This window comes from Notothenia rossii, assembly GCF_949606895.1.
Source record: "Notothenia rossii genome assembly, chromosome: 9".
Classification (NCBI taxonomy): Eukaryota; Metazoa; Chordata; class Actinopteri; order Perciformes; family Nototheniidae; genus Notothenia; species Notothenia rossii.
The window spans coordinates 9806609-9826749 of NC_136907.1; the positions used below are offsets into that span (position 1 = coordinate 9806609).

At 42.3% G+C, this 20141-nt stretch overlaps 2 protein-coding genes across 2 annotated transcripts; both read left to right on the plus strand.

Annotated features, from left to right (window-relative positions):
- Nucleotides 1-192: 192 nt before the first annotated feature.
- On the plus strand, nt 193-12418 carry heatr6 (HEAT repeat containing 6). Its single transcript, XM_079652299.1, has 20 exons — nt 193-569; nt 1323-1430; nt 1537-1677; nt 1764-1879; nt 3103-3217; nt 3384-3482; nt 3599-3760; nt 3842-4080; nt 5074-5248; nt 5653-5859; nt 6175-6274; nt 6551-6924; nt 7006-7128; nt 7274-7360; nt 8403-8537; nt 8991-9113; nt 9206-9330; nt 9808-9904; nt 10661-10865; nt 11210-12418. The coding sequence occupies exons 1-20, from the start codon at nt 267-269 to the stop codon at nt 11779-11781; spliced, it is 3606 nt and encodes a 1201-aa protein (XP_079508425.1). The 5' UTR covers nt 193-266; the 3' UTR covers nt 11782-12418.
- Nucleotides 12419-12919: 501 nt separating this feature from the next.
- Nucleotides 12920-19867, plus strand: ddx52 (DEAD (Asp-Glu-Ala-Asp) box polypeptide 52). Its single transcript, XM_079647185.1, has 15 exons — nt 12920-13077; nt 13335-13584; nt 14032-14156; nt 14282-14467; nt 14733-14876; nt 15316-15427; nt 15511-15583; nt 16620-16823; nt 16908-16998; nt 17122-17244; nt 17328-17478; nt 18748-18823; nt 18984-19055; nt 19168-19494; nt 19687-19867. The coding sequence occupies exons 1-15, from the start codon at nt 12991-12993 to the stop codon at nt 19721-19723; spliced, it is 2058 nt and encodes a 685-aa protein (XP_079503311.1). The 5' UTR covers nt 12920-12990; the 3' UTR covers nt 19724-19867.
- Nucleotides 19868-20141: the final 274 nt, after the last annotated feature.

Consider the following 20141-nt stretch of genomic DNA (forward strand, 5'->3'; position numbering starts at 1 on the left):
ATGGCATTAATAATTCATATCGAATTCTTAACTGTGAATGTCTTTCATCTTATTTAACATTAGAAATGTATTAGTCAGGCCAAACTTTCTCTTTTGAGATTCCTGGAAAAAGGGAAATAACAAACATTTTTTCATTAAAACCAGCGCCATATAGGCGATATATGGCGCTGATTAAAACGATGTCAACTGTCCTACTTGGTTTGCCGTACGCAGCAAATCGGGTCGTCAGTCAGTCAGTCGTCACATCACTTCCGCGATAAAAAAAAATGGCGGCTCAGAGTGAGTCTTTAGCTGCACCAGCATCCCTCATGAGTCGCAGTGATGTCCCTGACTTCCCCCCGGTGGCTCTGTCCGCGGAGGCCGCCCCGTTCACCCCACTGGGGACCAACGGCTGGCGGCTCGGCTCCTCGGCCGACGTGGAGAAGCAGTTTTCCCGCTGCGCAGTAAAGCTCCGAGCCCTACGAGCAGAATCAGGCAATCTAAAAGATGAGCTCAACTTGCTGTTCGACCAGCTGCTGTCCGAAAACTACAACAAAACCTTCGACCCCACTATCAACATACCACCAGAGGTAACCACTTTCTCACTTTGCTCCTAGTGTGCCTCAACTTTCGTGGGATACTGAAAACGTCCAACTACTGCAACTATCTTTCGATAGGAAAGTAGGAGGTACTCCCGAACAGAGGTGGGAGAATCCTCAGATCTTGTACTTAAGTAAAAATACCAGAATGTAGGAATACTTTGTTACAAGAAAGAGTCCTGAATTTAAAATGTTACAAAAGTAAAAGCACATTCGCATCTAAATATACTTAAAGGACCAATAGTAATCATTATGCACATTGTCCCATTTTGGAATCATATATTATATGTTTTTTGTACTCAAACATACTTACTCAAGTAAAGTACAAGTATCTCGAAATTGTACTTAAGTACAGTAATAGTAAATGAACTTGATTACTTTACAGTTTACACCACAGCTCCCTAGGAACCGACCAGTATCACCCTGTCAACGCCATACACCCTAGCAACCACCTTGGCAACCTTACAAAACATAATGGGAAACATTTATTTCTCACTATCACCAAAATAGTACTAATAATGCCTGCACAACTTGGAGAGATATTTTCTCTGTTCCCACTGGAATAGCCTTGTAATACTAACTGCAAACTAGTTTTCTGCCCCCTGAATGTTATTATAAAGACGTTTGTCTTTTGTATCAAATTTCTACCCAAGTACAAAATGAACATGTGTTAATCAGGATTATTTGTTTCTTTGCTGTTCAAGACCTTCTCGGTTGTGATGAGTCTCTTATTTCCCATTTCAGGACGTGTGCAATCTGCTGAAACATGTCAGCGGTCTTGTGCCGCTGAGTCAAGAACATTTAGTCGTCAAACTCTGCCAACTGGTACATCATCTGCTCAATCAGCTAAAGGTAACAACTAGCCTTAATTAACAGTATAACTTATTCCTCTCTATGTAATCACCTGAAATGTACTGTACTTCTTTGTCCTACCTTCTCTTCTCACTGTTTATTTAAGGTAATAATGGACGAGCGAACGTTGAACGTGTTGGTAAACTACACCATTAATGCACTGAAGGTGTGCAGTACATGGACACACTCTGATGTCCTCCTTGCACTCTCCACAATAGTGTATGGAAATGGACCTCAGTGCCAACAGGTAGATATTTATACAAGCTTTGTCTAAGGGTATTTTAATGAACGGTAATTGCCTAATATTAACCTTGAAATTATTGTCATTTATAGCACCTCAGTGACTTGCTGGGTGAAGATGGAGTCCTTCTGCTGTATAGTTCTCCATCCCAGACAAATATGGAGTTACGCCGTGTTGCTCTTACCTGCATGGCCAACATCTTTTTCAGGTAGGCTTTCTCATTGTCTAGCTGTCCGGCTCTAATCTTGCTGGATTGGTTCACTCACACCGCTTTATTAGCATTTATTTTTGGATGCAGTTGGCGGCAGAAAAAATCTCACTATCACTATCTCCACTATGTTTACTAGCTGGTCTCAAATTGTGTACGGACAGCTGGTAAACATAGTGGAGCCTTTAGCAACGCTATTAAAGGACAGATATTTCCATCAGGAGTTGGTAAAGATCAAAAACTGAGTTAAAGGTCACATGTCATGGCCATTTCTACTGATCATAATTCCATTGTTGAGTTCTACTAAAATAGATTTACATTGTTCAATGTTCCAAACTCACATTGGTTTCTCATACAGCATCTCTGTATAGTATGTGTATTCACTCTCTGTCCTACACGGCTTGTTGGAGCTCCTGCCCCCCCCCTCCCTATGAGCCCACTGTGCTCTGATTGGTCAGCTCGCCCACTCTGTTCTGATTAGTCAACCACCATAACAGCGGAACATCAGTGATTATGTGTTAAAATGGCGTTTGTTAGCAACCAGAAAATGACACCAGTAATGACAAACAGATGAGAATGCTGCGTGGGGTGTGGGTGCCGTGTTGGCGGGACTTTGTGGGGCTCGCTGCTGGAGCGGACAGTGTGAGCTGAATTACTGGTGTCGTTTCCTGGTTGCTGCGTGGAGTCAGCGAGACACCGTGAAACTCACCTGAACTCAGCCTGAGCACACACACACACTCACGGTGCTCAGGCTGAGTTCAGGCTTAGTTCTGCGGTGTATTGCTGTCTCAGGCTGAGTTCAAGCTGATAAATCCGCGGAGCCGCAGCTGAGAAAAGATAAGCTGAATGAGTGTGTGCGTGAGAGGAGCTCCACGGATTGGTCGGGTACGGGTAATAACCGGAAAAGCATAACATGTGACCTTTTTAAAAAGAGGGTGAATATTCATCATTACATTTAATTTAGTCAATGTTCCTATCCAGCGTGAGTTACAATACGTTCACTTCATAATCAATTGACCAGAAACAACTCCAAATGAGTTAATATCTCTCAAGGATATTGGAAATGTACACAAATTAACTTCCTCACTACTTAATATCAATTTAAGGATATGTCACATTTGCATTTAGAACTGTGTATGCTGCACCGAAGTGGCCAATGAAAATCTGTTATTGAAGTTTTCAAATTCTTGGTTGTTGTTCTTTCTGTGGTTGTATCTCTCCAGGTTCCCTGGTCAGCCACTGTTGGAGGATCAATACAGAATTATATCTTTCCAAGTTTTCCTGAAAACCCTGCATTCAACCAAACCACCCAACACCGATGAGCTCTTCTACTGCATGGTGCGTATCATTTGTTTGTTGCTGGCGCCCCAGTTGTTGGCCTATTTGAGCGGGCAGCACATAAAAAATAACAATAAAGATTTGTTTGTTTTGTTGAACATTTTGGGGATAGAAATGCCTTTTTTCATTCCCATGACCCGTGCCTTTTCATTTGTCCTCTGTGCAGGTCATCCAGGCAGCACTGAAGGGACTTCAGACTTGTCTCTCAGGCGGGAAGTGGAAGTTTGTTGGAGATGAGCTTGGATCCGTACTGGCTGCGATAAAGGTAGGCAGTTAAATATTTGTTTATTGCTATTGCTTTTCGTTATTTAGTCTTTTTTTCCTGCAAAAACACACATGGCAGTTATAAATATATTGTAGTAATCATTTGTACATCTGCAGAGGCTGATGTTTCAGGGGACACCAGGTGTGAGTGTCGAGTGGCCCGCTGTGCTTTACCCAGCAACTCTTCCTCAATACGAAGGAATCTCTGCATCAAAACCCGTAGAACCACCAAAACCCTGTGAACCGAAGGAAGCCCCCGTGCCAGGCAGAACCTCAGCGGTAACAAACGTTTTTTTTGGCATACTGATAAATCCTAATAAATCAAATCAGTCAATTCATGTTTTGAATGTCTTTCTGTAGAATAAAAAGAAGAAATCCAGAGGAAAGGGGAAGAAGACAAGCAGTGATGAGAGCAGGGGTGATGATGGAGAGAAGGAGGATGGAGAGTCACCTCAGAAAGCAGGGGGGAGAGAGGGAGGAAGAAGGGAAGGAGAGTGCTTGTCTAAACCCTCGGACCCATCTCTCTACCCATCCTGGAAGACAATCAGTTCTGACTCCGAGTTTTCCGACCCAGAAGGCAGTGCTCAGTGCAAATTAAGGTACTGAAAGCCACTGCCCATGTCCGCCCTTTTGATACAAACATGCTCAGGGTGTCCGCGGGGTCTTAAAAAGTGTTAAACGTTGATAAATCAATTTAACGAAATCAAAGGCTATTAAAAAGTATTAAACGGCATTCTCCAAGGTATTACATTTTCTAGCTTGTTTTCAATAAGTATATAAATGGTCCAAAGAGGTTGTATTCTACAGTCTGCCTGAATGTAATCATTGCGTAGGTGTGTAGTGTGATTCTGTGTAGTTTATTTATGGCATCCCGTTGGATTTGACGTCATCTGAACAGGACATCGCACGCTCCCTGCTTGATAGCGTGCAAAGCTCCATTTACGCCGGTTGCTAAGCAACATCGTTATGGGGAAATGCAAGTCTGCGTCCAAATGGTTGGAAGATAAGGAGGAAGGACAATCAATACTGTATATAGTCAATGTGAGGTAAAGTGTGTCGCCAAGGTAACCGTTTAAAACTCAAAGTGGCGATGAGGTCTTAAAATGTAGGAAAGGGTTTTAAAGGTTTTACATTTGACTTCAGGATTCCTGCATATACCCTGATTTATGCTTCTGTTTTTATTGCATTACTACAAACATAAGACCTTGTATTCTTTGTGTAAATGTTGCAATTGATCCCCCATTTGCTCATGCCCCTAGGTTCTGTATTTGCTCTAAGCTTTAACAGTTTTAGTCTCATCTTTAGGAAGAACATTTCAGAACAAAACGAGTGTCCCGTTCCTAATCAAAGCCATCTTTGGAACCCCTTCAGACGTACATAAAATGACTATCGCTTTTTCTATCCTACTTGCCAGACGCCTCATTTGGAGATGCACACCCATGTACCTTTTGCATGTACATAGTCATATTCCCTATTATGTAAAGAACTTATGTCTAACGGTTTGATTGTTTACAAAGTGGATGTTATTTTTCTTCCTCTGAATGCTGGCTGAACAAGTTAGAAATCATCCTTCATATTTTGTTATCTCCCAGGCTGTACCACAGTCGTGTGCGGCAGGGCGCGCTGCACTGCCTGCTCACGGTGGTGAAAGGTGTGGAGAAAAGGACTCTGTACGGGTACTGGTCCTCCTTCATCCCCGACTCTCCTATTGGGAGGCCCACTCCTCTCACCCTCTTTACGATCATACTGAAGGACCCCTCGCCAAAGGTAAAACTCACTATGTCCCGCACACTGAGACCCTCAGAGGCATTGCTGTGGGTCTTTCCAAGGTCCAGGTTCAAACACAAAGGAGACAGAGCCTTTGCTGTCAGCGCTCCTGGACTTTGGAGCGAGCTGCCCGAGGAGATCAGGACTGCAATGTCTGTCAGCTCTTTTAAGTCACTTTTAAAAACTCACTTTATTTGAGCTTTTATGCGATTTTACTCTGTTTTTATGTGTATATGATGTCGTTTAGTTCACTTGGTCTCCGTGTATTTGTATGGGAAAGCACTTGTGTGTTATATAAATATATATATTCGTTTATTATTATTATTATTATTATTATGTCCCAATTGTCTTGGCCATGTAAGACGGTAGCATCTGTAATCCTAACCATCTTTCCTCTCCTTCAGGTGCGTGCTTGTGCTCTCCCGGTGTTGTCGGCCATGCTGGATGGCTCCCGTCAGTTCCTGGCTGTGGCTGAGGACACTGCATCCCCTCGTACATCTTACACGCCTTTCTCCTTCTCGCTGGCAACTTCCGTCAGAGAACTGCACCGCGCTCTCAGTCTGGCTCTGCTGGCCGAGACTTCCCCTCAGACTCTCACGCAGGTCATAAAGGTAGGACAACATGCACAGTGTTCGGATGAACTCTTTTCCTTCTTAAGGCTTTCCTCCACTCTTATGGCTCCTGTAGTATCCTCTTTACCAGTGCCTGAACGTTTTAAACGTTTTATAAGAATGATTACTTCGATCAAATTGGTGGAATCTACTGCTCTGAACTTGGTGAACCAAACATTTGAAGCTGTACTTTTACATCTGTTTAAAACTTACTGTTAAATTAAACCTATTTTGACAACCACGGATGATACCGAAATCTGCCGGCCAAAAAGAAACAGGTTTGAGCTTCTTATCTCCATCCTTCCTGTCTTTTAGTGTCTGGCGTACCTGGTGTCCAACGCTCCCTACCACCGCCTCAGACCGGGTCTGCTCAGCACGCTCTGGAAGCAGATGCGTCCCTATGTGCGCCACAGAGGTCTGTATTTCCTCGGTACACTCACAAAAGTTATGCGTAAAGGAAAAAACTGAATACATCAAAAACTAAATGGTTTTAAATGTTGGTTTCATAATACTGTTAGTATTTGTAAGCAGCTGTAAGTATTTTTTCTCCCTGCTCCGGTCCATCGTGGGCCACAAAAAACTAAAGTGTACATGTTTTGTTTTATAATAATTGCCATGAGTGGAATAAACTAATAAAAAAACGGCACCGGTCAGTAACAGAGGATTATTTTAATATGCTTTCTGTCTTTAGATGTGAATGTCCGCGTGTCCGTCCTGACCCTTTACGGGGCCCTGGTGACGACTCAGGCTCCTCTCCCGGAGGTGCAGCTCCTCCTCCGGCAGCCGGAGAGCAGCAGCAGCGGTTCGTTTACTCCCCAAGACTCGGCTCTCAGCTGGAGACAAAGAGACGGCGTGTCCTCGCCCAGCCGCACACCAGCCAAATCCTCCATGAGGAGCTCGAGCACTGCTCCACGCACCCCGAGTGAAGAGGACGCCACCGCGCCCTGGCTGCTGCAGCTGTGTATGTGTCTGGTGACTCAGCCCAGAGAGGACCAATCAGACAGCGACGGAACAGGAAGTGGAACTGCTTTAGAGCCCTCCCCTGTCCGACTGGAAGCTCTGCAGGTGACAGATAACGAATGACACAGTCACAAAAAAAACCTCAAACGGACATTTCTAAAATCTGAAGGTGTGGTTGTGTTTCAGGTCATGTCCTACCTGGTGCGCGGCTACTTCTCTCTCGCCCAGGCATGTCTGTGTGAGATTGGGCAGGTGAGCGCTCGCTGCCTCGGGGAGACGGACCCCTCCATACAGCTGCATGGAACAAAGGTAACACCCTCATAGTTACTCCATCAGAAATGACTTGGCTGTGTCTCTCTTATCTGCATCAAATGGTTTATATAAGAATCTCCCAAATATATTTATGAAATGACTGATCTGCTCGCTGATTTCTGTGCCATTGTCTTTTATTTAGTTACTCGAGGAGTTGGGGACAGGAATAATCCTGCAGTACAGATCAGAAAACAACGTACCTGAGAACTTGAGGGTCTCCATGAGCCAAGTAAGTACAAACTGTTTTATATAGTATTTGAAGAGGTTTGACAAATACTTGCTGTGGTGCCAGTCAAGATAGGCATGACAATTTTGAAAGTCAATGTTGAATCCCACAAAGGCTACATGTTACTTAAAGGGGAACCATAAAACACTTTACCCTCTTAACCAGTTCAACATTTATATCTTTATTTCACACATTTGAACAAATGTACAAACACAGGTATTTTAAATGCAGCAAAACATAATATATTCAACCAGTGGCGGACTGGGGGGGAAAAAGTAGCCCGGGGATTAATTGACAGACAGGCCCACTTCATTGAGACAGGCTCACTTAATGCGCGGCATGTTTCAGCCGGCCGGCTCAAATTCTGTCCACCAGCCCAAGCCCAATTTTGCCCACCCAATGCGACCAAAACCAGCCCAATTGGGCTGGAAAACCGCCCACCTGGCAACACTGCTGATGGAAGGGAAAGGGGGTGGTGGGTATTGTGATATCACTGATATGTGAAAGTGAAACTATCTGATAGATAGAACATAGGTAGCCTATCAAAACGGCCCAGCCCCCGCGCCCCCACACACCCCACTCCCAGGGAGGGGCCGGAACACTTACAAATGTGGGCCAGTAGGATTTAGGCAAAAAATAATATATTTTTCCTTTCAAATCCGACCTGCCCTCCGGCCCACACACAACACCGGCCCACCGGGAAAACTCCCGGTATTCCCAATGGCCAGTCCGCCCATGTATTCAACAGTTCAAATTATCCACTCTTAATCAAAAAGAATAATCCACATGACGTCTCAGTTTTAGTTCAGTTCAACAAACCCCGCCCCCCTTAAAAGAAATGGAGATGACCAGCTATACTATACTGTACATGACTCCCACTGGTCTTCTTACATTTGGAAATCGGAGGAGCAAAATTAGGACATTTATTTCTTTGGAAATATACACGGCTGCTTTAATTTATATTTTTGTAAATGTAAGATTTTTGTGAAAGTAACTGTGATATTTGGAAGTGTTTTGATTTCATACATATGTGGGCATGATATAGGTGATGCAGTTTTGGTCAGAAGTCCTGAGTGGTCCCCTGAACGGAGCTCTGCAGAGCGAGCAGCACCCCCCGCTGCAGAAGAGCGCCTGTGACACGCTGTCCTCCATCCTGCCGCAGGCCTTCGCTCAGCTGCCCGTGAGTTCTCCTTTGGCTTGTTTTTCATTTTTTATGGTACAATCCAAAGTGTGGGAGCAACAACTTAAAAGTGGGGAATTTAGTTTGAATAGTAAATAAGTTTGTACTAGTTTCAATTTTTTTGTATGGGTAATGGTTTGTATTATTATAATGTATTTTTGGACGATCGCAATGGGTTGGTTTGTATGGGTCATATGGTTACCTTACGATTGCTTTGGTTGTTAATTCAATTGTGTGGGCAATGGGTTAGGGTTAGGGGTGGGTTAGGGTTATTTAGAGAGTCTGAAAAAAGTGGTTGACCTATAACCCACAAGTACCCATTTTCCTCTTAAGTCTTAAATAATCCCTGTCTTGAGTTTACTAAGATATTTTTTCCTCTCACTCCAAGATGGAAGCCTTCTTTCCAATAGTGAGAAATCTCTCTTATAATTGCAATGCGATGTTGTTTTTAAGGACAAGACGCAGCTGATGTGCATCACCGTGCTGCTGGGGCTGACGTACCGTGATAACTACCTGGTGAAGACGGCCGCCGTCAGGGCTCTGGGGGTCTACATCCTGTTCCCCTGTCTGAGAGAGGTACGAGTCAGACCTGCCACTGAACAAAATGAGTAACATCGGATCGTTGCACACAAGGAGCTGTTATACAAGTTGTGATTCTCTCTGTTCAGGATGTGATGTTCGTGGCAGATACAGCAAACGCTATCCTCGCTGCCCTCGAGGATCATTCAACAAATGTCCGTGCGAAGGCTGCCTGGTCCCTGGGAAACCTCACAGACACACTGGTTGTCAATATGTAAGAAACCTAAAGTGCTGAGTGAGTGGTATCAGGGAAATAAAAAAAATCTCATCTTGACCAGATTAAAATATGGATCTCTTATTGATCTTATAAAAAACAGAACCAGAACCAGAAACCGGTTTATTGCCAAGTAGGTTTACACATACGAGGAATTGCCTTGGTGTATAAGGTGCATACAGAAACAGTCAAAGAAGATCAATTGTAAGGAACGGACCAAAAAAATTAAACAAATTATAAAAACTATCTTAAGAATATAATATCGAAATATTTACATGAAATATAGATGTACCTGTAAAGATATGTGCAGTATTGGTATGAAGTGGAAAGACGTGCAGATATAAGAGGAAGCTTTGTGTACAATGTGCAACATATCATCTTAATGTCAGAGAGAAGTTGTTTGATTCAAAACCAGTATGATATAGTATTTTGAGATTTGTATTTTTAAAATCTGTCCATCTCCTGTCTCTTTATCAGGGAGAGTGTAGGTGTGGACTTCCAGGAAGAGTTATCGGACATGCTGCTGCTCAAAATGCTGCAGGCAGCCAACCGAGCGTCAGCTGACAAAGACAGGGTGAGAGCGCTCACTCTTTACCGAGCAAGAGCAAGGCACACACTACGTGTTAGATACTTCCATACTCAATACTGTGGGCAATCCCCACAGGAGCAATTTGGGGTGAAGTGTCTCAGGGACACAACAAAATGCTGACTGCAGTGGGGTTTGAACCTGTGCTCCCCTGATCCGAACACCCCCCCCTCCCCCCCAACACACACCATTTCAGATGTGTCAGATTTGAGTCAGCTATGACAAACTGTAGTTTTAGAATCTGCTCAGAAAACAAAGACTGCTGTTTGGTCAAAGAGAGAAAGCAACTGTGTTTTGATCGTTTTTATGTTGTCAAACTAAATGTGAAAATCTCTTAAGCTTATATCAATCACAGACCTTATTATGGCCATCTTACCTATTCCAAAAAATCATGGACTTATAAAAGCCAGAAGTGCTCATTTCACGGTTTTAGAATCTCTATTAACATAAACATGTTTTCTTAAAATATTTGTTTCAAATAGTTTTATTTGATTGGTCCTTTTCTTAAAATTTATCTTTGACTGTGTTTATATATGCACCATAAACACCAAGGCAAATTCCTCGTGTGTGTAAACCTACTTGGGAATAAACCGGATTCTGATAAATGAACGTACACTTGCTTCATTTAACTTATAGTTTGACTGATATGTTTTGATATTTTGTGTTCATCAATATCTGCACTTTAAAAATACATAATTTTTCGAGTCTTCTTTTTGATTGGCTCTCACGCTTGCTTCCTTCCAGGTGAAGTCTAACTCAGTGCGAGCGCTCGGGAATCTGCTTCATTTCCTGCGTGAGACTCAGCTGACCCGCTCTGCGTTCCAACAGCCGCTGGAAGACGCAGTGCGTGCTCTGGTGAAAACCGTCCAATCAGAGGCCACTATGAAGGTCAGGTGGAATGCCTGTTACGCCTTGGGGAATGCTTTCAGAAACCCAGCCCTGCCGCTCGGTAAGCGTCAGTCTCAACACATTCAATTGCATTTCATTGAGAATTGGACAAAACGGTGTAATAAACTGTCTCTTTGACCATGCTCCGACCAAGATGAGGAACATATTTATGTTTGGCTTAATGAGGGTTAAAATAGAAATGATCATTATTGTTTTGATTTCACACTGAATTGTGAATTGCATGAAATGATGAGCTGTTATTTTTGTTTGAGTCCAGGAAGTGTGTGTGCGGACCCCAGGAAGAATAGCAAATGCTCATGCTAGTGCTAATGGGGACCCTCATAAAGAATAAGAACAGTTATAAGAGAGCCAATATAACAGTTTCTGTTCCTTTCTTCCTCTTAGACTCAGCCCCTTGGTCATGTGACGCGTTCTCCTCCCTCTGCCATGTTGTCACTTCCTGTAAGAACTTCAAGGTGCGGATCAAGTCTGCTGCTGCTCTAGCAATCCCTGCTAAGCGTGTCTGCTATGGCGACTCAGCGCGGTTCAGCTGTGTGTGGCGTTCCCTGGCCACAGCGCTCGAGAACAGCGAAGACACAAACGACTTCTTAGAGTTTCGCTACAGCGCCAGCCTGCGACACACACTCTCACAAGCCCTCCTACACCTGCTGAGTGTCAGCGAGCCGCAAGACATGGCCGCACTCGGGGAATCGCTGGCCGGGGAGGAGGGGGGGGGCATTAAAGAGCATCTGATCAAATACCTGAGAGCGGAGGAGGGAGGAGGAGAGGCGGCAGAGGGGGAGAAAGATGCCGCGGGGGACAGTTTCACCCCTCAGCAGAGAGTTGGAGGTGTGCAGCAGACCCTGATCAGACTGAAGGAGCTGCAGGCTGAAGGAGAGGAGGGGAGAGGTAAAGAGCTGGTGGTTGACTTCCTGGAGGATTTGCTTAAGACCTGTGAAGAGCTGGGAAGTGTTTGATTTCTGAGATAACAAGGACTGCTCTCTCAGGTTGGACCGGCCAAACATGGAATCACAAACTAAATGTGGACTGGAAACAAAAATAAATAACCACATTTGTTACAATGTGATCTTAGGAATCCACAATTAAGCGCAAGACTGTTTTAGAAAACCTGTTTTCCTAATGTACATTTCAAGCTATTTGAAATGTTGCAGTGCCTTTTATATCTCTTCATTTATCTAATTGCACTTGCACTCTTTATTTATTAACATGTGACATACAAAGACATGAAGTATATTTTTGAGAAGAAATTAATATACAAGTATTAATGATTTCATTTTTTTAGAGGCGAAATACATTTGTGTTTCATTATTATGATATTTTCAATCGTAGACAGTTTTGTCTGACTACCTACCGTGCAACGTGGTTCCAATTAACATGAATTGCATTGTTTTATTATTAATCACATACATGTACATCTGCCACTTTGAAATATGTTTTCTGTAAATGAAAAAGTCTTAAACACCCATTGATTCCAACAATATTGCCGTTAATCATTTAATCATCACGAAGTTCACTACATTGTCAATGTGAACACAGACATGGTGATGCTGACTGGACTGACCAACTGTATTTAATAAAAAACAATAAATATTGTGACTTCCCACAATCTGATTTTTTTTTATACAAAGTAGGTGTCGATGTCTGAGAAATATTTGACCTGCTCTGTCTTCCAACATGATATTTTCCTGAAGTTGTCTTCTGATTTGAACACTAAAGTGAGCAAGCACTTACCTACACATTTCACTATCTAATTTGAAATACTGTCAATTTATCTACCTATAACATCATAAGAAATAACATAACACTTATCTCAGATGTCCTATGGACATAATTATTTAAACATCCTGGTTGCTTTGAAGGAAATATGGAGAAATGTGATTTTAACTTGTCAGAAAGGTTGTGGAAAAGATGTAAACTGAATAGAAACGAAATATTGCTGACAAAATGTCAGGAGAACAATATTAAACTCTCCATAAAAAGGAGGGGAAAGGCGAAGTACATTTAATTGTCAAAGTTCACGTAAATAAAAGAAAAAGCATATTTTGACACAAACATTTACACTCTTGAACGCAGCCTGCAGAGGGCTCTAGCGTTCAGAGTTGCTGGTCGATCACCCGGATGTTGACTAGTGATGTCTGGATGAGGACTCGCACGCTGCTGCAAAAATGGACGCCTTCGAGTTGTTTCGAAAACTCGGAGCTGGAGCAAAATTTGACCTGAAGAGGTTTGGTCAGGACGCTGCAAGGTTTAAGGTAAACTGGACATGTTAAGCTAATGTTATAATAGACGGAAAATGTTGAATGATAATAACACGAGGCGCGGTTATATGTATGTTGGCTAACCCATCGGGAACGTTTGCTACAGTGTTTGTATTTTGTGGATATTTCTTGTTGATATTCTAACCCTAAGCAGTTTGGGGTGCTTTAATCTTCAATAGGAGAAGTGCGACAATTTGTCACACAAGTGTATTCTCTATTAACAATGACTGTACTCGTGTCTCTTTTTACAGGGTGCCAAATCTCACGGAGGGGAAGCGTCTGTAGATACTCTCTCTGCTATCGATTACTTTGGCACAGCACAAACCAATGGATCCAAGAGCAGAGCTGTAAAGGTGACTGAGGATAAAAAGGATGATGGAGAAGAGTGTGAGGCGGGAAGTGAAAGTGGAGATTCTGAAGCAGGAGGTAAAAGAAAAAAAAGAGATCAAGAGAAAGACGTGAGGACCAAAAAGAAAAAGAGGAAAAAAGACCAGGTGGCAGGTAAATGCTTGTTTGTTTGTTGCTCCTGAACAGATTAGGAATAAACTGCTGTATTTTTAAGACAAACTGTAGTTGTGTACATGTGAAATGTCATTAGTGTATAATTGAGTGACAGAAAGTTGGTAATCTAGAACAGAGAAAATGCAGAATTGTATCAGTAATTACCGTTACTATACTATGTAACAATAATATTGTTTAGTTAGAAAAAGACTGCCACAATTATCTAAATCCAACATATTTAATATAATATTTGTGATAGTAGTTTCTTTCTTCTAGTATTACAAAGTGACGTATACTGTGATTTTATCCATGTCGCCAGATCCAACTTGGCTGTTTTCAATGTGTTTATTAATTAAGATTTCCCATCACAGCAGTGGTATGTGAGGACATTTCTAATGAACTTGATGTCAGAGACTCACTGCTGTTCCCTGTCTTCTTCCTGACTAGCCAAAGACACAGAGGGGAGCGGCATCACTTGGACCTCCTCATTGGACAGAAAAGTCCAAAACCTGTCGACTGATGGGAAGGAGAAATCCTCGCTGAAGAGGCTGAAGCATCTTCATCAGGAAAAGGTGAGCAAAACTTGCAGCACAAGAAATTGAAAAAGAGATTATGATTCGATTTAAAACATATTCCTATTAAAACATTGTTTTATTCTCTATATTGGGTAAATTGATTTTGCCTTTATTTGTTTTAGGTGAATCTCATTCGCTCTCAACACCGTATAAATGTGCACGGCTGCGACGTACCAGACCCTGTGTGCACGTTTGAGGAGCTGCAGTCAGAATATCGTCTCAGCCCGCGGGTGATTCAGAACCTCAAGGAAGCCGGGCTGAGCTCCCCGACGCCCATACAGATGCAGGCAATACCGCTCATGATGCATGTGAGTACACACACACACACACACACACACACACACACACACACACACACACACACACACACACACACACACACACACACACACACACACACACACACACACACACACACACACACACACACACACACACACACACACACACACACACACACACACACACACACACACACACACACACACACACACACACACACACACACACACACAGGATCAGTGGTGGGTAAATAATGCGTGAGGACTAATGTGCGTCTGGTTTCTCTGTCAGAGTCGAGAGCTCCTGGCTTGCGCTCCCACAGGATCCGGGAAGACTTTGGCCTTCTGTCTCCCGCTGCTCGCCCACCTGCAGCAGCCCACCAACCTGGGCTTCAGAGCTGTGGTCATCTCCCCCACCAGAGAACTGGCCAACCAGGTACAAACAACACACACACACACACTGGTCTGTTTGCTTTATGCCCGAGTCCAGTGTCCTCCTTCATAGCAAAGCAGTCCAGTTTTTGGCATTTCTACTTTTATCTTTAATTTGTATTTTATAGTATCCATCAAAATCATTGTTCTTGCACAGTTTTTCCTATTTAATGACCATCACTAAACGTTAGCAGTACCCCCATTAGCACATACCTAACAATAAAGAGCGGTTTCTGTTATTAATCTGGTGACTTTTACTTGCTGTGTTATTTTTGTTAATTTGTTTAAATTCTCTAATAATATACAGCATATGTATTAGCTTCCAGGTTTGAATCCCTAGTGACTACAGTGGGTGTTTCAGCTGCTCGTTATTTTGATTGTTGTTGAATTGTCACATATATATTTGCATTCATTTTCAATCAGTTGTGTTGTCTTGTGTTCAGACCTACAGAGAGCTGCTCCGCCTGTCAGAGGGAGTAGGATTCAGAGTTCACATAATAGACAAAGCCTCTCTGGCAGCCAAGAAATATGGACCACAGTCAAACAAAAAATACGGTAGGAAATGGAAAACGTTTCCACAGACAAATTAAAATGTGATTCGCCTCCCCTCACTGTTTATCTCCTACACTTCTGTGCAGATATACTTGTCAGTACTCCAAACAGACTGGTCTTCCTTCTCAATCAGGATCCTCCGGCCCTCGACCTCAGCAGGTAAGAACATGTGTTGCTCTCTGGAGAGGTTTTTTTCTCATGAAGGTGCCCCACGAAGATGTCTTTTTAAATGAGCATAAATTGTGTTCTCACTCATGCTCATGTGAATCCTTGAGATCTAACACACATGTAGTTTGCATTTGATTACTTAGACAGGGTTCGTACGGTCATTAAAAACCTTGAAAAGTCATGGGAATTCAAAATGCTAATTCCAGGCCCTGGAAAGGTTATGGAAAACAATATTTTTCCCAAAGTTTTGGAAAAGTCATGGAAATGTAACTAAAGTTGCATCAAATAAAATGTATATTTTATCTAATCGCCGAAATAGTAATACTGTAATGATAATAAGTACTGTATCGTATAGTAATGAAACGTGAAATGGCAACTGTCGCAGTATTTTGCTGGTGAGAGATGTTTACAATCACGTACCAATTGTGGTTATCAAAAGACATTGACCCAAGACGTGCTAAATGCAAACTGTGTGGTAAAATATTCGATATTTCAAATATGGGCGAGGCAGCGCTTGCTAGCCACATGAAAGAAAGGATCATGGTCATGGAAAAGTCATTGAAAATCATTGTTGAAAAAGTGTATGAACCCTGCTTAGAGATCAACTACTTTATCGTATCTATTGTTAACATCCATGTTTACTAGCTTGTGGTCTTCGGCCCACAGATAAACAAAAAGGCTGCCACCTGTCGATCAGTGGAATAGTGTGAACTCGTTTGCAGTGATGTATGTGTCACCACCCAGAAATAAAATGTCCAATGAAAACGACCAAGTATATATATTTTTAATTACAATTACAAAGACAGTTCCTGTTTCTGCAGGAGGTAAAAGAATCAACAAGGCCAGGGATGCAGCTCCAGTTGTCTCCATGTATAAACTGTGGTTAACGAACTCTCCGTTTGTGAGAAGATCTGTTTTAAATTGTCATCTTGTTTCTTGTCTTCATCTCCACTGCTAACCAACAAATACATGAACTTTTAATACCACAGAACATCCTGGTTGATTGTTGTCTTTTGTGCATGTTCAGTGTGGAGTGGCTGATCGTGGATGAGTCCGATAAGCTGTTTGAGGGCGGTAAGACGGGCTTCAGGGAGCAGCTGGCCGCAGTCTTTCTGGCCTGTTCTGGTTCCAAGGTGCGCCGGGCTTTCTTCAGTGCCACCTGCACGCCGGATGTAGAGCAGTGGTGCCGCCTGAACCTCGACAACCTGGTCTCTGTCAACATTGGACACAGGTAAGAATCCACAAGTAGAACTTTTTTACTTTAAACGTTTATATTTTTAAAAAAAAATCACATTTAGATAATCCATTGTTCCAGAAATACGGCGGTGGAGTCGGTGGAACAGAAGCTGCTGTTTGTTGGGACAGAGAACGGAAAACTGGTGGCCATGAGGAATATCATCACAAAGGTACAGACACTCCAGAGAGGGCACTTTTAAACATTGAAAGTAATCTAGTGGGTTTTATTTACTTAATCAGTTAAAGCTTTTTTCTCTACAACTGAAGTTTAAATGTCCTCCTTGCCATTTTAGGGTTTCCTGCCTCCCATGCTGGTGTTCGTGCAGTCGATCGATCGAGCACGGGAGCTTTTCCATGAGTTGGTGTATGAAGGTATCAACGTGGACGTGATCCACGCAGACCGCACACAGCAGCAGGTACACTCAGACACTCATTACACTGTGTCATGGGTCCGCTCTGTGCCACTGTATTTACCCTCTCTGTGGCCTCCCTGTTTCAGAGGGACAACGTGGTGGACAGTTTCCGGTCCGGTAAGATTTGGGTGTTGATCTGCACGGCTCTGCTCGCCAGAGGAATGGATTTCAAAGGAGTCAACCTCGTGCTGAACTACGACTTCCCCACCAGCTCTGTGGAGTACATCCACAGGATTGGTTAGTTATGTATTATAAATAATTCACAGTAATATCTAGTATTGGATTCAAACCATATAATGATAACTTTGTATATAAAACATTAAACTGTGACTATTGTTATGGTGATTACCGTAATTTTGGGACTATAAGGCGCACCTGAATATAAGCTGCAGCAGCTAAATTGAATGATGTGTACATATATAAACCGCACTGGACTATAAGCCGCAGGTGTTTTAATGTTTCATTACCATATGTAAGGGTTCGTGCACAGAGGGGATTGTCGGTAAGAGATGGCTGTTTGAGGAAGCTCCCATTTATTAACATTTCAACAAACAAGTTGCATATTTGCATAACGTATTCAAGTGTTACCATTTAGTGCAATAGTAGCTACAGAACATGTACTGTGCTGTGTAAACTGTACTGTATCACATAGCGTTTCAGACACACACACTTTTCAACTTTCAAACTTAAACGGTGCGCTCCCAGCGCACGTACCGGCAGTGATCTACAGCAGTGGTTTTCAACCAGTGGTACGGGGACAAACTGTCTCGCTCTCGTAATGTCTGTCTGTCTTGCTCTCGTTCTGTCTCTCGTACCACTTTCGGTTCCACTTTTACTTTTGCGCGCTACCTGTCTCACTCTTTTCCGGCCTCCAGCTTTTCCTGCTGGAGCCCGCCGCTTAAAGGTGGGGGGCGCGGACCGGCCATAGAGCCCATAGAGTTAAAGGTGGTGGCCGTTAGCTGTAAAAATCCATAGATTAGCCGCACCGTTATATAAACCGCAGGGTCGAAAAATGGGAAAAAAGGCGCGGCTTATAGTCCGAAAATTACGGTAATCATTTATTTTGTAAAAAGACCAACATGGGATGATCTCAGCTTCACAAAATTCCAAAATGTGTTTCTTATTTGATATTGTAAATAAAATAACTGAGGTTTTAACGTAGTTTGGCGGACTCTGGCATTTTGTGTTGAGCATATGCTATTATGCTACGTATGATTTATGTTTTAATGACAACCAAAAGTCAATTAATATAAATAACGTTGTTATTTTCAGCTATAATGTTATTTGGTCTTATTTATTTATTTGTATTCCTGGTGCTAAGCAATCATGGCAACACTACTGTCAGTTAGTTTGTCTAATGTTTTTACGCTTAAACTTTGAGTCATACTTAATTGTACAAAGGAATACTTTATAGCCTTGTTTTATGTATTTGTTATGATGTTATTATACCACTGCTATGAATGAATCTGATTTTTGCTAACTGTTATTATGTTTGCTGCTCCTCAGGTCGAACTGGTCGAGCTGGACATCAGGGGAATGCCATCACCTTCTTCACAGAAAATGACAAACCACTGCTGCGCAGGTACGTGGAACCGATGTACCGCAGTAAAACACATACAGCTGGTTTTAGTGTGTGACCCTAGAAAATGTATTTAGCCATCTCTCAATATTTGTAGCTAAAAGCAAAGAAGTCAATTCAAAAAGAATTATGAATATGTTTGTCTTTGTCCCCCTTTTTACAGCATCGCTAATGTCATTAAACAAGCTGGCTGTCCTGTACCTGACTACATGATTGGTTTCAAGAAGATTCACAGGTAAAAAAGATGAATACTGATAACGCATTTAAAGACAGTTCTGCTATGTTTTGCTTAAGTGAACGTTTTTTGTAATATGATTGTAATGGTCCGTCTGCATCTGTCTGTTTAGCAAAGTGAAGCGGAGACTTGAGCAGAGACCTCCCAAGAGAAGCACCATTTGCACAACTCCTCGATTCTTAATTAAGAACAAAGGCCAAGCGCCAAATAACGGACAGAAAGGAGAGAAGCCGGCGGCAGGTGGAGAGCAGGAGAGCCAAAATGTGCCTCAAACCGCAGCGAAGAAGCCAAAAGGGGAAAAGAAGGCGAAAGGGGAAAAGAAAGCAAAAGGAAAGGAGCTGATGAAAAGAATGAAGACACAGAAAAAAGGGGCAAGTGAGAAGCACAAGGAGGCGTCTCAGAAGGAGGGATCCAACTCATCTGGAGCCAGGTTAAAAAAGTAAGTACGGTGTGAATATGTGCGGGGACTATCTTGTATATTACATTTACAAAATGCATATATGATTATACCCCCTAAACCAAGCCAATGTTAATACACCTCAAATATTCTGGATCTGTTTTATGCCTTAACATTTTACTTTTTATCGGATTGTCACAAAACTATGACCGAATGTTCTTCTTTCAACACCAGGAAAAAGGGGAAGAAGAATAAGCCTCAGGAGGATTAGAGGATGGTGGAACAAGCAGACTGAAATGAAGATGGATGTGGATTATTTTTCTAATAATACTTCTTGCTGTCTGATGTACTGCTGCATTTCATACTTATGCTTTGTATTATGAGAGTATCAAATAAAAGTTTATATAAATATGAACGTGTTTTCGTGTGTTGTGGTTGTGTTACCTGCAGTGTGTTACTTTGAACAAGATGAGCTGAACAATTATATTTTATAATCTATTTTATTATGTTGAACTTTGATGATTTTGCTGTTATACGGACAGCTTTTTCATACCCAGCACATATGTGTTGTAGGTATTAAGAAAATGCCTGACATTATACAATTAGTCAGATGTTTTATGCTTATTTCTCATTGCAAAAGTTGTAACACATTCAGTGCAAATGTTTTAGAATTTTTAAACTTGCATTTA

What these genes read in the sequence shown, in the direction of transcription:
- heatr6 (XM_079652299.1), top strand. Translation starts at nt 267, where the DNA reads ATGGCGGCTCAGAGTGAGTCTTTAGCTGCACCAGCATCCCTCATGAGT. An exon ending in TGTTCCCCTGTCTGAGAGAG is followed by an intron (nt 9,114 to 9,205) that starts GTACGAGTCAGA and finishes CTCTCTGTTCAG; the next exon opens with GATGTGATGTTCGTGGCAGA. An exon ending in CGTCAGCTGACAAAGACAGG is followed by an intron (nt 9,905 to 10,660) that starts GTGAGAGCGCTC and finishes GCTTCCTTCCAG; the next exon opens with GTGAAGTCTAACTCAGTGCG.
- ddx52 (XM_079647185.1), top strand. Translation starts at nt 12,991, where the DNA reads ATGGACGCCTTCGAGTTGTTTCGAAAACTCGGAGCTGGAGCAAAATTT. An exon ending in TCTGTCAACATTGGACACAG is followed by an intron (nt 16,824 to 16,907) that starts GTAAGAATCCAC and finishes CCATTGTTCCAG; the next exon opens with AAATACGGCGGTGGAGTCGG. An exon ending in GGTTTCAAGAAGATTCACAG is followed by an intron (nt 19,056 to 19,167) that starts GTAAAAAAGATG and finishes CTGTCTGTTTAG; the next exon opens with CAAAGTGAAGCGGAGACTTG.